Raw genomic sequence first — 13,632 nt, forward strand, 5'->3', positions numbered from 1 at the left:
CAGGGCCATTAAAAAAAGGGAAGCAGGACTTTTATGATGAAAATGAGAAAGACAAGCATGCAAGAACAGTGACTATAAATAGAAATGTAAAAATGCCTTAAGATAAAATTCTTGAATGTTTGAGGAATTAATAAAAAGAAATTGTATTTAGTAAGTAGATGACAATGTGACACACTTCTAGTATAGAGGTATCTTTGGATGAACACCCATTAAAAAGGGCTCTGCCTACTTGTAAAGGATCAAGGGTGGATTTAAGAAATACCAAAACTGAAACCCAAGAGCCATGTTAACAAATCTCTCAGAAAAATATATTTGCCATAAACCTTGACATACACACACACATAACCTCATACCCCACATCACAGATCAGAACTCTGAAATCAAGTAACAGATTTATTGACAAGTTGCAGTATTTAGAAGCCAGACATACTTGCAGTTTCTGCTCTTAAGTCACATATATCTAATTATTTCCAAACATTTGATGCAGCTGTCTTCATAATGGAGATACGCCAATGCTTTCCTTTGTGGCCACAGCCTGACACAAACATCAATTATATTGTTGATGGTAAACATTAAAATATACCAGGTTGTACAGCATACATAAGCAGTAGGATGTTATGTTTCTGTGCACACTGCAGTCAGACTGACAGTAAAAGGAGTTATTTTTTCAATTTAAGTCTTGCAGGGAATTACAGCAACCATAAAACAACTGCTTGTTGAATAGTAGCTTATGCTGCTAAAATCACTTTAAGTTCTTAATACAAAATAGATGCAAAAGTAGCTGTAATAAAAATCTGTGTACTAAAAAGAGGAAAAAAATAAGGGAAAGACTTTAAAAAAATGATGAGAAGAGTTATTCATATGCTTGAGCAAATAATTTTTAATATTGGATTCCTTTCCCTCACTACATAAAATTTTTATATAGACATATAAATGCAGTTCTTGCAGTTTTAAAAGGGCAGCATAATGGCTATCAGATACAATACTTTGTTTTTAACCTTTTCAAAATATTGCAGAAGACACACAGGTCCTCAGATTGTGCCTTTAGTGCACAGGAATCTCAGTGACACTAAAGTAACTAGCAGGATGATACCTGAGGTTTATTAGAAACCTGTGTTAGGCAATCAACTAAAATCTAGGATATTTAGCTACTCCAAACCCTAATCTGGATGTCCATTTAGGATTCTTTATATAATATATTTAAAAGTCATTAATTTAATTTAAAAAGTTTTATAATTTGAAAAAAGTATTTGTCTTGACTTGCACATGTACCCAAGGCTTCCATAAAATCTGTACTCGAGGCTGGCACTTCTGATTTAAGTAAAGACTAATTTCAGAATGTAAAAACCTGCTCTTGATAAAGCTGTTACTACCACCATAAGGCAAAATTTCAAAACAAATTGTTTATTCCATTATATAACTTCCTGTTTTGGGATAGTGCTGAATATTTCTATGGTTTTAAGATTTGGTAGATTTGTACAAAACCATTGCTTATTCTACTCAGTATTTGCCCAGCTTTAATCCCCTGGATACTGGAAACATTGTCACAGCAATTCTATCTTTTTAATTGGGGTATTTTATCTTTAAGGGAGGCAAAACCCACCTGATCTCAGGTGTAAGCAGCTAAAAAATACTTCCTGGTGTTAGACAAGAGCAGAGTAGTAAAAACTGAGGTATGACAGAAGAAATCCTACTTCCATGAAGTCAGGGGAAAGCCTGACTGTAAACAGGCATCAATATTTCATCACACTAAAATGTGGAGAACATCCAGCAACATGAAAAATACCTTTCACAGTTTTTTTTTTCCCTTATTGTGGCATCAGTATTAAAGCTGCAGCTATAATGCCTCTAAAATACAACAGTGACACATACCATTTTACTATTTGTTTTGCTCAAAATGGAAAAAATGTTCTAAATCCAGAGCATCTGGTTTTGTTTAGTAGCATTCTGGCTGGAATGCTGATTAAATATAACTTTATGCCATTTTCTTCAGAATAGATACAAATAGAACCACATCTCTTAATTTTACAAGGGAGAGTAACACAGTTCTCTGAGAGCTCTGATAAAGAAATACTTCCAATTTCAGTAGTGAAGGCAGAGGAGGTGGTCACACTCACACCAACTACCTGTCCTTTCAATGGCTCAGGTCAATGGCTCTCAACTGCAATTGATTTCTTCGGAATAAAGCGGTAATACAAGTATTCATCCCGAAATTCAAATTCATTCGTTATGTGCTGGACAACACCTCCTTTCAGCAGCCTGTCCCCATACACCACAGCTTCTCCACGGTCAGAGGCAAGGCCAACTTGCATGAGCCAGTTCACCAGGTCACAGCCAAAGAAGATGCCAGTGGAGATCTTTGCACCACACCTGTATGTCAAAGGAATGATTCACCCACATGTTCTGTAAATCTGGTATCACCACTGCACGATGGGAAAAGGCAAGGAAAAATAGCAGGAAACAAGGAAAGACGTCATGATAGTTAAGAGCATGTTAGAAGAGAATTTGCAAGTTTTGTATATTAGGGACATGCCAATGTTCACTACCTTTCCCTACAGACATTTCAATGAGAAGCAATATGGACATACAAAGTTGGTTTAGGCTTCTAAATAAAATTCAAATTGCAAATAAAATTCACTGGACATCAGTAGCATTTTCCCCAAAAACTCACACAATATAATTCTCTTTCTTGGATACTTACTTCCCATGTACTTCTTACCATGACCCTTTCTGCAACAAAATATCTGACCTGAGAGCAACCTGACCCCAGCAATAGGGATTCTGTTCAAATATTCTTCTTACAATTTCTGAACACTTTTAAACAGACACTAACTGCTTACACACATTGCAAACAAAGCTCATTTATAACTTGCATATCCTGGTAAATATTGACCACACATGCAGTACTAAGCATAAGCAAGACCTTTAAAACAAGACTATTTTTTTATGTATTTATGAGGCAATGATGCCGTCATCTGCCTAGCTTCAGTAAACATACCATGCAAAAATTTACCTGCGGCAATGAATGTTTCTGATTATCTAAAATCTACTCTGTGGAACCCAAGCACAGGGTTCCTAAAGGTGATTAAGAGCTAAAAGACAGCATAAGCCAAAATTTTTCCCTGTTTTTTTTTAAAGTTAAAAGCAACAGTAACACAGAGCAAGTGTTAACATCTATTAGCAGATGCAAAAATGAAAATAAATTAAAATCTATGGTTATAACGTCTCAGTTACAGCACATTTAAATCAAAGAGGATAGGATCAAGTTAGATGAATATTTAGAATTAGAAGCTAAATGCATTGTTTTAATTCACAAGGAGAAATAAGACATGAAACAAGTTCCGCACAAACATAATATTACAACAATAAAGCAACAAATGTCATAATTTCATGTATTCTCAGGTGGATATGATTAATAAAAACCACAAAGTACAACTAAATGAACAGCCCAAAGCCCAAGAAACCACAATAGCAGCAGAGGCATGGGAGAAACAGCTGTAAAACCTGTTCTATTTCACAACAGACATTTTCTGATACATCTTTCTTATGGAACATTACTGACTTCTGAAGAGACTGAACAAAATCATGATGCTGACCCTGCCCTGCCAAACTAGTCCTACTTAAAAGCTTACATGACAAGAATAGTCAAAATGTCCTGTTGGAACAATTCTTCCTGTCTCCATTTCATATATTTAAATAAGAGCAGAATATTTTTTTTTGTTCCTGCTGCTTCTGTCCCCACTTCTCGTCTTATCCACCTACACATATCTGAAGGCATAATCCTTGATTTAGGTAACATAATTTGCCTCTGAAATCTTTACTGGTCTCAAAAATTGAAGTTTAGGCCCCATTAGAGGTATGAGTAACAGAAATTATATAAACTCAGAAGCTGTTGAAGTCCTAAACTCACTACAATCTCACACATTGAGTGGCCTCTAAGTACGCACTAAAATCAGTTGCAACTGTTTTGCCTCCTATAAAAGCTACATATTAGTAAACATTTAGTTACAAATACAGTGTCTTACTCTAAAAACAAAACAAAGGGTCTCAATGCATTATTACAGCTATTATCGTATACATTTTTTAAGAAAGATTTTATCCTCTGAACTCCAGTTAAATGCAAAACCTGGAGAAAACCCTTAATGATATAGAACTTTTTATAATTTATTTAAAACCTAGGTGGGATAATATGATAACTTGCACTTCAGTGTTTCAGTATGAGACTAGAAACATTTCTCTGTTACAGTTAAATTTGTAATCCTTATCTTGAGGTTTGAACAAATACACCATAACAGGAATCACCCACAAAATCAACTGCATTTCATTATTTTCAAAAGGTGAGCTACGTGCATTGTAACAGTTTATATGTGCAGGGAAGAACCTTACCTTCTGCCTCTGACAATACTTTTGACACAGTGATCTCTATGATAACGAACAAACTGCTGACAGGTCATCCTGATTTCCTCTGGTACACAGGCATCTGTATGCCCTGCTGCTTCTTTTCTGCCCCAGAAAAACTCAAGTCTAGGGAAAAAAAAACCAAAAAAAGTAAAATTCAAGACAGCAAATCAAACTAGGGCATGTTTTTCGAAACTTCATATAATAGAATGGACCTCCCAGGAATCTTATCACAACCTCTTTTTGTGCCCAATACTTTACATATAGTCTTCCTAATACATTTATATGCTTTTGAACACAGAGGTGTTATTCTAGGTTTGGGCAGAAAGAAAGAGAGTAGCTGGGAGCCAGCTCTAGCTGCTGGATTCACAGGGCAGCCAGTTAGCTCAAAGGTAAAGGCAGCTTCATACAACTCACTCCTCCACTGTGGGTGGGCCCGTCCACACAAAGTACTGGCATGGGGTTATGAACATAGGGTTTTAAAACAGTGATGATACATTCTGATTCAGCATCCATATCTAAGTTTAAGTTTATCAGCTGAAATTATTTCTGAAGATCCATCATTCAGCAAAAATTTCACCTCTAGGGAGCCTGCAGGGCTTATGTCTTTGAAAGTGTCTTTAGGACAACAGAAAAACCTCACACAAAGTGAATTGCAATTACCTCTCTACAAGTGGGATAGAAGAAGAAATTTTGAAGATTAACTAAATAGGAAACAGAATACTATAGCACTGAAAATTCAACACCCTTCAAAAATAATTATTAGTAATAATTAAGTTTATAAGTGTAAGTGTAAAGATTCTATTTACCTTCGCTTGAATGGCAGAATGATTAAATGCTTATCTAAGCCAAAAATACCAAAGCAAATGAAACCCTGGAGGGAAAAAAAAATAGAAAAAGCACCATTAAGCAAAAGCTTTGGCTTCTATAGAACAGAAATTAAAATCTCAGTGCCAAATACATTTAATGTATACATGGAAAGTATCCCTCTTCTCTAAATATCATTCAAAATGCATTTTGTTTCTGCTTTGATTTTTCATTTGGACCTTAAAATGACATATCAATACCTAGCAGTCCATCATATAAAACCTTCAAGAAATAGTTCACTAAAACTAACACTGTGACATGCCACTTGACACTTTGGGATAACTGGCAACCTTACATAGCCAGGTATTAAATCCATTTCTGTTAATGCCAAGGAAAGAACAGACTTACTGTAATTTGAGTGCTAGAATGCTCTCTACTTAATTTATTTTTCTGTACTTAAAACTATCATTACTTGATACTTTTTATAATTTTATATATTTGTAGGGAAACGTGCCATGGATGTGTCAAATGTTTCTCCAGTGTGTGTATTAACACTGCCTGGCTTTCACCTTCATGGGTGACAAAGCTGCCTTGTGTCCGAAGCACTGAAATAAGTCAGAACCAGAATCCATCTTCAGCTCTTCGCTATGGTGCTGTCACTGAAACCAGAGATAGTCATTTAAACCTCACAGAGAAAGCCTCCATGGAGCTGCCTTGCAAATGATGTAACTCCACAGAAGAGATACCAGTGAAGCTTTGGTGCAAATAAGGCTAAATTCCTACTCAGTTTCCATGAGCATTTTCCATTTAGTTGTCACTTGCACTTTTGAAAGTGTACATGGTCATAGAAGATGTGTATTATCTGCTGCTACACCCACCAAGGTCATTTTTGGAACAAACATTGGTAAGTACCTGACCAAAATTAAACACAGCACAGAAGAACTGCAATTCCACATACAGCCTTCCAGGCTCTTGGTTGAACAGCCACCACAAGCAACTGGAGAGATTCTGCAAAGAAGTAGAAAAACAACAAAATCCACAAACATAACCTGATCATTAAAAATCAAAAGCTTTCTTCTCTTCACATGCTAATAATTCTTGCACAATCTTCTTGGTCTCTAACAAATTATTCAGATAATGACAAGAGGGAATAAACACCTTAAAATAGCTTAAGAGCTTGGTAGGAGGGGGCACCTTGGCTGTTTTAAACATCATAATGCAAAACATAGCAGTGTAAGAGGTCCTGCCTCTTGACAAGTTTATGTAAGGAACTTGCCATACGCATACTTAGGTTTTCAACATAACACAGATAATGTTAGCCCAGAGAGATATGCAGTGTTTGTCTTAGCTGAGGCCAGTGCTTTCTACATATTTCTTGCAGAGTTAGGATTATGTTAAGCTGAAGCACATACCACTTCAGCTATTTGAGATGCCTGACAGAAGGAGGAAACCTCCAAAATTAACCCATTTGGGTGTAAAGGCTAATCCATTAAAGTAACTGATCTTATTTCATTGTATCTATGTAATCATTCAGATACAGCTAAAATATAGGCTAACAGTTAGGGTACCCCTTAAATATAAAAGATGTAAAAAAATATACTTGGATGGAATACTTGATATAGGAAATCTGAGAGGGAAACATTTCATTTTGTAATTTAACAGAACTTGAAAAGCAACAGCAGTAGCTATTAATCCACATTGTTGTGCTGCACTGTCCTGCTTTATAGTATTATGTATTTGTGCCACAGTATTTTCCACTTCAAATAAAAACGCAAAATTTTTATTTGTCATCCCCAATTCAACTGTCATCCACAAGAAACTCAACTTTGAGAACTACATTCAGAGAGCAGTTTCTTACCTTTGTCATAGTTAAAAATTAAAATTATATCCCCAATGCATTACATTCTGGTATTTCATACTTGTACACAGGAGCAACCACCAGCCTATCTTGGAGTCAGTAAAGCTGAATGGCAACACTAACTTAGACTAAGTTGCTCCAAACACCACTAAAAACAACAACATTGCATTTTCTCTTTTAAAATAATCTTAAGATTATTCTTAACACCTGAGAAATCCAAGTTCCAATATAAGCCTGATCAGATGGAACAATTTCTGTAGTCTCCTTCAGAAGTAGAATTCAGATTATATTTTTAATTGATAATTGTCTAGGGAAGAAGACCAAAACTTGAGAGAACTGTGAAAGGGTGGTAGTGATGAATGATATAATGATATAACTTCACTTTTTTTTCCCTTTAGGGTTCTCCAGTATCTTGCTTACTAGCATCAATCTTAACTCACATTTAATTTATGATGTGGCACAGAAAAATTAATTTTATGACATCCCTCTTCCAGTAAGGAACCAAAATATAGCCTCTATTTTATTTAACGAATTGTTACTTAAGTAACTGGAAGATTTTTACTGGATTGTCTACGTAGCTTTCCTAAAAATCCTTCTACCTCAATGAGTTAACATTGGGAGAAAAAAATATTTACAGCAAATAGGCCAACTATAAGAAGTAAGCAGAGCAGCACGTGTCTGGCCAGCTGTTTGTCTCCAGTCTGTAGAAGCTGCTCTTCCTGAGCCAACACACATGTTTGAGCACTGCAGTGATTCACACACTGATCCACTGAAAAAAAAATCAGAAATTTTTCATTAGGCTTCTATCTTGAGAACTCCTCAAGCTCAACTTGAGTCAAATTACCTTGTAAATATCTCTACTGAAGTGACACGCACAAAATTTAATAGTGGATTTGAGAATAATCTGTTCAGACCCCTACTCTCAAATGAAACAGTTTATATGTGCTCTTAAAACGAGAAAAGTTTTTCAACAGAATTTTTCTTTCAAAGATTTAATTCACACTGAATGTGTGGTTAACATTGAGAAAACAGAATTAGAAATAATAAAAATATTGAAAATAAAAAAAATAAAAAAAAATAAAAATAATGAAAATAAAAACATATTTCTCTGAAGAGTTTTAAATTTTAAATTAATTTCTGAAAAAATCAAATATACTGTCAGCTCCAATGGTTTTACTCTGCATCTCAGTGTTGTTGAGCTCTATGTCAGACAGACAACCACATTTATTTCAGGTCTGTGACTGTATTTTTAACACAGTGTATCAGAACACAATCATAATTCTACTAATGAAAAGAGCCAAACACAGAGATGGGATGCTTGTCTTCCAGCTACAGAGCTCTAAGAAATTCTGAGTACCTTCCTCTAGATGGCAGTGAAAAACCTCCTGGCAAGGCCATACCTAAGAATTTGCACTGAACTTGAAGCAGTTCAGTGAGATAGTAGAAGAATTAGTAATTACTGCAGCCAAAGTTTCACAAGTGTATGCATTACAATTTGCTTTTACTGATATACAGTTTTGAAGTGTTCATTCAGGAGGTAGAAATAATTTCCACTCAACCATAAGGTATTTTCTACCTTATCTTCCAGGACAAGAAAATTAAATTTGTCTTCCTCTATTCTTAAAAACATTCTTATGGTGCTTGTCTGAATTACTTAATAGATAAAATAGTTGGCAACAGGCAGAAAGGGAACATTTTGTGAGATGAGACACAACTGAAATACGCTTCAGTGTGAAATATTCAGATTTACTGAAAATCATATTGCATGCAAACAAAGCATAAGGATATGAACTTCTTGTTAAGAAAGCATGAAAACAAGAAAAAAATAGGAAAAAGAGACAAGTTGTACTGGCAGCTAGCTTTGATTACTGACAGTGATGTACAGTGAGAATGCACTGGGCATGCAGTTTTCAGACAGGTGTTGAACAGTCAGTTCAATCCATTTTTTTTCTATTTTAGTGACTCCTAAGGCCCTCTTAGTCGATTTTCTCCATCTCGCTTCTCTAGACATAAATAATACACAGCAGCATGGACATTTAATCTAATTTGCAGTAAGCACTTGCTCCTCTAGATCTCATTTAGTGTTCAAAACCTGTGCCTGATTACAACAAAGGCTTTTTTAAAAGATGCAAGATGTGAATATGAGAATGTAAAAAAGTAGTTTTTGTTCAAAGCTTGATGCAAAGTAGGGTTATGCATTCAACTGCCTAGCATCCAAACAAGACAATAATGGAGAGGTAAAGTCTGAATGCTCAGAACACATCAAAGTAACTTTGTGGTAAAAAAGTGGCACACAGAACAACTGTCTATCTAGAGCACTGAAAGACTACAAACAACTACCAGCAGAAGAGAACAAACACCTATAATATTGCCTAATAATTGAATTTAATACAAAATGTCAGTTATCCACATGGAGTTGAGAGAAAAATAACTCCAAAAATTTCCTTATGAGAATAACACACAGATGTTGGGGAGGAGCCTATAGTATTAAAAGGAGATACTACTGCCTTACCTGTCTCAATTGGAGGAACCTTGCTTTCAACAGTATTTGACACTGCTTTGCTGTCTTCAGCACAGGATAATTCACCATTTGTTGTTTGACAAGAACAGCAACCTATTAAGTATATACAGTAATAGGATAGTTAGCTTCCTTCACTACCATAATTTATTTTCTGTGTGTAACATATTCCATGCAGCTTTAACTATTATGCTCAAAAATAACCCAAAACAGAAAGACAGACCTAATTTTTCCAATTTCTTGAGAGGGCAAATGGATCACAATACTAATAGGTCACTAATACTAATAGTTTAACATAACACTACCATCACTGAAGCAGCAGAAGTACTTTTAGTTATAGGCAAAAATCCAGAAAGTGATCAAAAAGGCTACATACAAAAAAGGATTAGAAATACATTGAGTGTTTCTGTTGGCATTTAATTCATTCTCAGAGAGATAACTTAGTGAGTAAACAATCTAAGATGTCTAGTGGGCTGTATTTATCCCGTCCCTGCCAAGGTATCACTACTTACATAAAAATAATCCACAGGTTTTTCTTTTTGTCCACTTACACAACTCTTACAATGGTAACAAGCAAACTTTTCTTAGAAACACAAACCTAAATACTTGGGCAGTTATATCTAGATTTTCTTCTGTCCTAATCTAACATCTGAAGCACTAAACTGTCCTTCCTAGGTCAGAATCACTTTTGCAATGTTATTTTATAGCACCCTAAGCCAATTATTCTTTATACAAATATACTTTGTCTACCTCTTTCTGCAGATGTCTGTGCAGAAGATCTTGGAGAAGACTGTGAAGAAGATTCTGGAGAAGACTGTGCAGAGGATTCTGGAGAAGACTGAGTCACAGTGGCTGCAATATGATTCTGCCCACTCCCTTCCACTTCAACCTCCTCCACTGAGCTACGTGGTGAGTATGGGTTCAACACTCCATAGCTGGACCCTTGCCTACTTCTGTTCATGCACATCAGTGAGATACCTGACATCAATATACTGATGAACAGTACCACTGCTGTGGTAATTATCTGTTAAGAAAGCAAAGAAAATACATTTAAATATAGGAAAATAGTTGCATATGTCTGTCTTTCTAACGTCTGTACTTTTCTAAATACACTTACAAATGCATCTGAACAAGACTATATTTTCTGTATTTACTGCCTCATGACACTGAAAGAGACTAATTTTCCTTGCCTGAGTAACTCAGCTTTTTTGTTCGTTTTTTTTGAAGTGTGGACCTTTGTTTCCTATGCATTCCAAAAACATCCTCTCATTGTCTTCCACTTCCCTCTCAGGATCACCAGTCTTCTGGGTTAAATTCTGCTCAGGTATCTTTTAATTCCAAAGAGAAATGTGCTATAATTTACATGCTTTAGCCAATGGGGAGCACCCTATTAATTAGCCTTTCCTACTAATCATCCGCCACTGATACCCAGAATCCACTCTGAGGCTATTTAGTGCATGTGAACTGCCACATGAACAATCCTGAGTGACTCATGGACTCTGTCCATAAGAAAGAGAGGGAGAAAACATGACAAACCCCTATGCTAGTACACTTTATATCCTCTGATTAGAGGAACTATTTACTGGTAAAAATGGTAGTTCAGGGTCCTTCAACCTATGATGGTGCTGAGAAGCCTAGCAGAGTGCAAGCAGTTACTGCTACACAGGTGATGTACATCCTAGCTATTACAGACCAAAAGCCAATAATTAGATATTGGATAATAACAATTTTAGATAACTATCATGTTAAAATACAAATCAGTCACCAGGAAAAGGGCTCTGCAATTCATTAACACTCCTAAGTTTTTTTCTTTGAGAAGCCTACTCCCTTGTTTTTTTAGTCATTGCTGCCTAAACATGAAGGTCCTTCTCCAAACAAATGTTCCTAGAGGTTCACTACAGAAATACATTTTTGTATCTATAAGCATTCTACAATGATACTTTTATTATAGTAACCTGTACTTTTGACTGAAAGTTACTTGCACATGTAGCATGGCAGAAGTCTGAAGGGATGAGAACAGAACATGTTCATACCTGATGTTTTCCATAGAAAAAGGCAGAGTCAATACTAGTATTGTTACGTTCACCAACAATTAGTAAGATTCCTACCAGAACTGTTGGGACTCTGAAAGAACAAAATAGGAAGTACATAACATATTTAGCATGCTCCCACTAAGTCAGCAAGGAAGCATTTGAATTGACTTACCCCCATCCAGCTATGATGATAAACCCAATGGGAATCTTTACTGTTTCTCTCTTCTTCAACAGAAACAAAGAAAAAGATAGAAAACCTAAAAAAACAAACAAAGCCAAAAGATAACCAGAATAAATGCCTTGTTTATTATTAAAAATGGAACTGGTAAATACATAGCCAAGAAACTCTATGATGTGACCTACTCAATTGCTTAAGATATTTTTCTCAGACCTTTGAATAGTCCAAAATCATTTGTCTGATTGTATTCTGAGCAAGTACATTAGAAAGACCCGTTGCCTAAAAAATCATGATAATAGTGAAACACTGAAAAAATTCCAGGACATTTTATATTAAATATTCACTTCTAAATACCAAGAAAGGTTCATAACAGTAAAAAAGATGTCATAAGAACATTTAAGATACAAGAAACTAATTTCTTTAGGTATTAACAGCAGTTTTCCATCCCAACACTCTTTAGTAACCAACAAATAGTGCTGTATTCAGTTATAACATCTCTTTTAAAACTGTCTAGTCCTTTGTAAAGTCAATGATAAATGTAACTAAAACTTTTGCATATTTTTATGTATATAAATCTTTGTGGGAGTACCTTCTGGAACTGTCTATCCTACTCACACCTCAGCAGCTCAGCAACATTCTCATGTGGAAGGAAAGCTAGTATTTATGTTAGGCCTCACCAATCATGAGCTATGTACTTCAGATAAACAAATATAACTCACTCCAGGGGAACACCACAGAAATTAAAACCATAGATTCTGGACAAAAATATCTTGAATACACAAAGTTTTTTGGGTTTTTTTTTTAATCTTATATGTAAGGTACTCCAAGCTTCTTGAAACATCTTTCAATTTTTTTATTTCAATTCCCACATTACTCTTACGTACACATATTGTTTTCAGAAATTACAATTTCCAGGGGAAAAAGGTGTTAAAGCTACCTGGGTGTTTCCCTTCATTCTGTATTTTCTACTTTTCAATGTACCAGATTTTTAAATCTACTTAATGCTGAATAATTAAAATCTTAAACTCTGCATTAATGAAAAATCACCATTAAGACTTTGACTAGCTGAAGGGGAACCATATTCACTATTTGTAGTTGCTTCTGCCTTGAGAGTAGGCTCTTGTCTCTTGTCACACACCAGCTGGGCTGTTTATCCAGCAAAGGCAAGCCACACCTGCCCAGGTAGAAGCTTCCCACAGCAGCAGTGCCTAACACTAAACCTAAGCACAACTTACAGGTATCCCCATTTGTAGAACTAAAAACAAGTGAAAGGAACAAGTACTCCAAAGAATATAATAACATTATTTCAGGACATTTATCTTCCATTACAGTACCTAGGCTCTGCCTAGAAAAATCATACCTGTCCATAGGTAGGTGCTATAAAGTGAGCTGTAGAGGAATATAAATACGAGGATCTGTATGGTGATGTCTTTCTCTTGAACAGTGAAATTCCATGCCACCATTCCAATGCAAGCAATAAACTGGAAAGAAAAGTAAGATACCATCATTTAAACTGAGCAGAGAGCTATATACCTGCAGTAAGCTTTAAACCCCACCCCTAGATGCACCAGAGGGTGATTTCATGAACTGGATACCTGATTCAGCAGTAAAGCACTGCCACAGTAAAATCAGTATTAGAGCTGTGTCACTTGCCTATGCTACCTTATCTTCAGGAGGGGTTTTTTGACAGCAAGTATATAACTCATATAAACTAGGAGTAAGGCAAATCACGTAAACCCCCAACGTTACATACCTTTATGGTAAGTAAATGGTGACATTTTTGGCAAGTACAAACCATTTGCATGAAATGATTTGCACATGAAACTGAGGTTAACAGATA

The 13,632-nt window shown here is 35.6% G+C and overlaps 1 protein-coding gene across 4 annotated transcripts in view; it reads right to left on the reverse strand.

The window, feature by feature from the left end:
* Positions 1-286: 286 nt before the first annotated feature.
* GPR155 (G protein-coupled receptor 155) overlaps positions 287-13,632 on the reverse strand; it is a 33,170-nt gene continuing 19,824 nt past the window's right edge. For 3 of the 4 annotated variants that reach the window (XM_088059042.1, XM_005519813.3, XM_014249611.2), the window contains 10 exons: positions 13,153-13,273; positions 11,787-11,871; positions 11,615-11,705; positions 10,332-10,605; positions 9,576-9,677; positions 7,699-7,832; positions 6,118-6,213; positions 5,208-5,272; positions 4,387-4,524; positions 287-2,370 (listed from right to left, as the gene is read on the reverse strand). In XM_088059042.1, the coding sequence (XP_087915168.1) occupies positions 2,148-2,370; positions 4,387-4,524; positions 5,208-5,272; positions 6,118-6,213; positions 7,699-7,832; positions 9,576-9,677; positions 10,332-10,605; positions 11,615-11,705; positions 11,787-11,871; positions 13,153-13,273 (1,329 nt within the window). In that variant the 3' untranslated portion in view covers positions 287-2,147. Of the gene's footprint in view, positions 2,424-4,386; positions 4,525-5,207; positions 5,273-6,117; positions 6,214-7,698; positions 7,833-9,575; positions 9,678-10,331; positions 10,606-11,614; positions 11,706-11,786; positions 11,872-13,152; positions 13,274-13,632 lie in introns of all 4 variants that reach the window. The other variant, XM_014249612.2, reaches the window with a different exon arrangement.

This window comes from Pseudopodoces humilis, chromosome 8 (assembly GCF_049639895.1).
Source record: "Pseudopodoces humilis isolate 2021_Gansu_Grassland_sample_001 chromosome 8, ASM4963989v1, whole genome shotgun sequence".
Lineage (NCBI taxonomy): Eukaryota > Metazoa > Chordata > Aves > Passeriformes > Paridae > Pseudopodoces > Pseudopodoces humilis.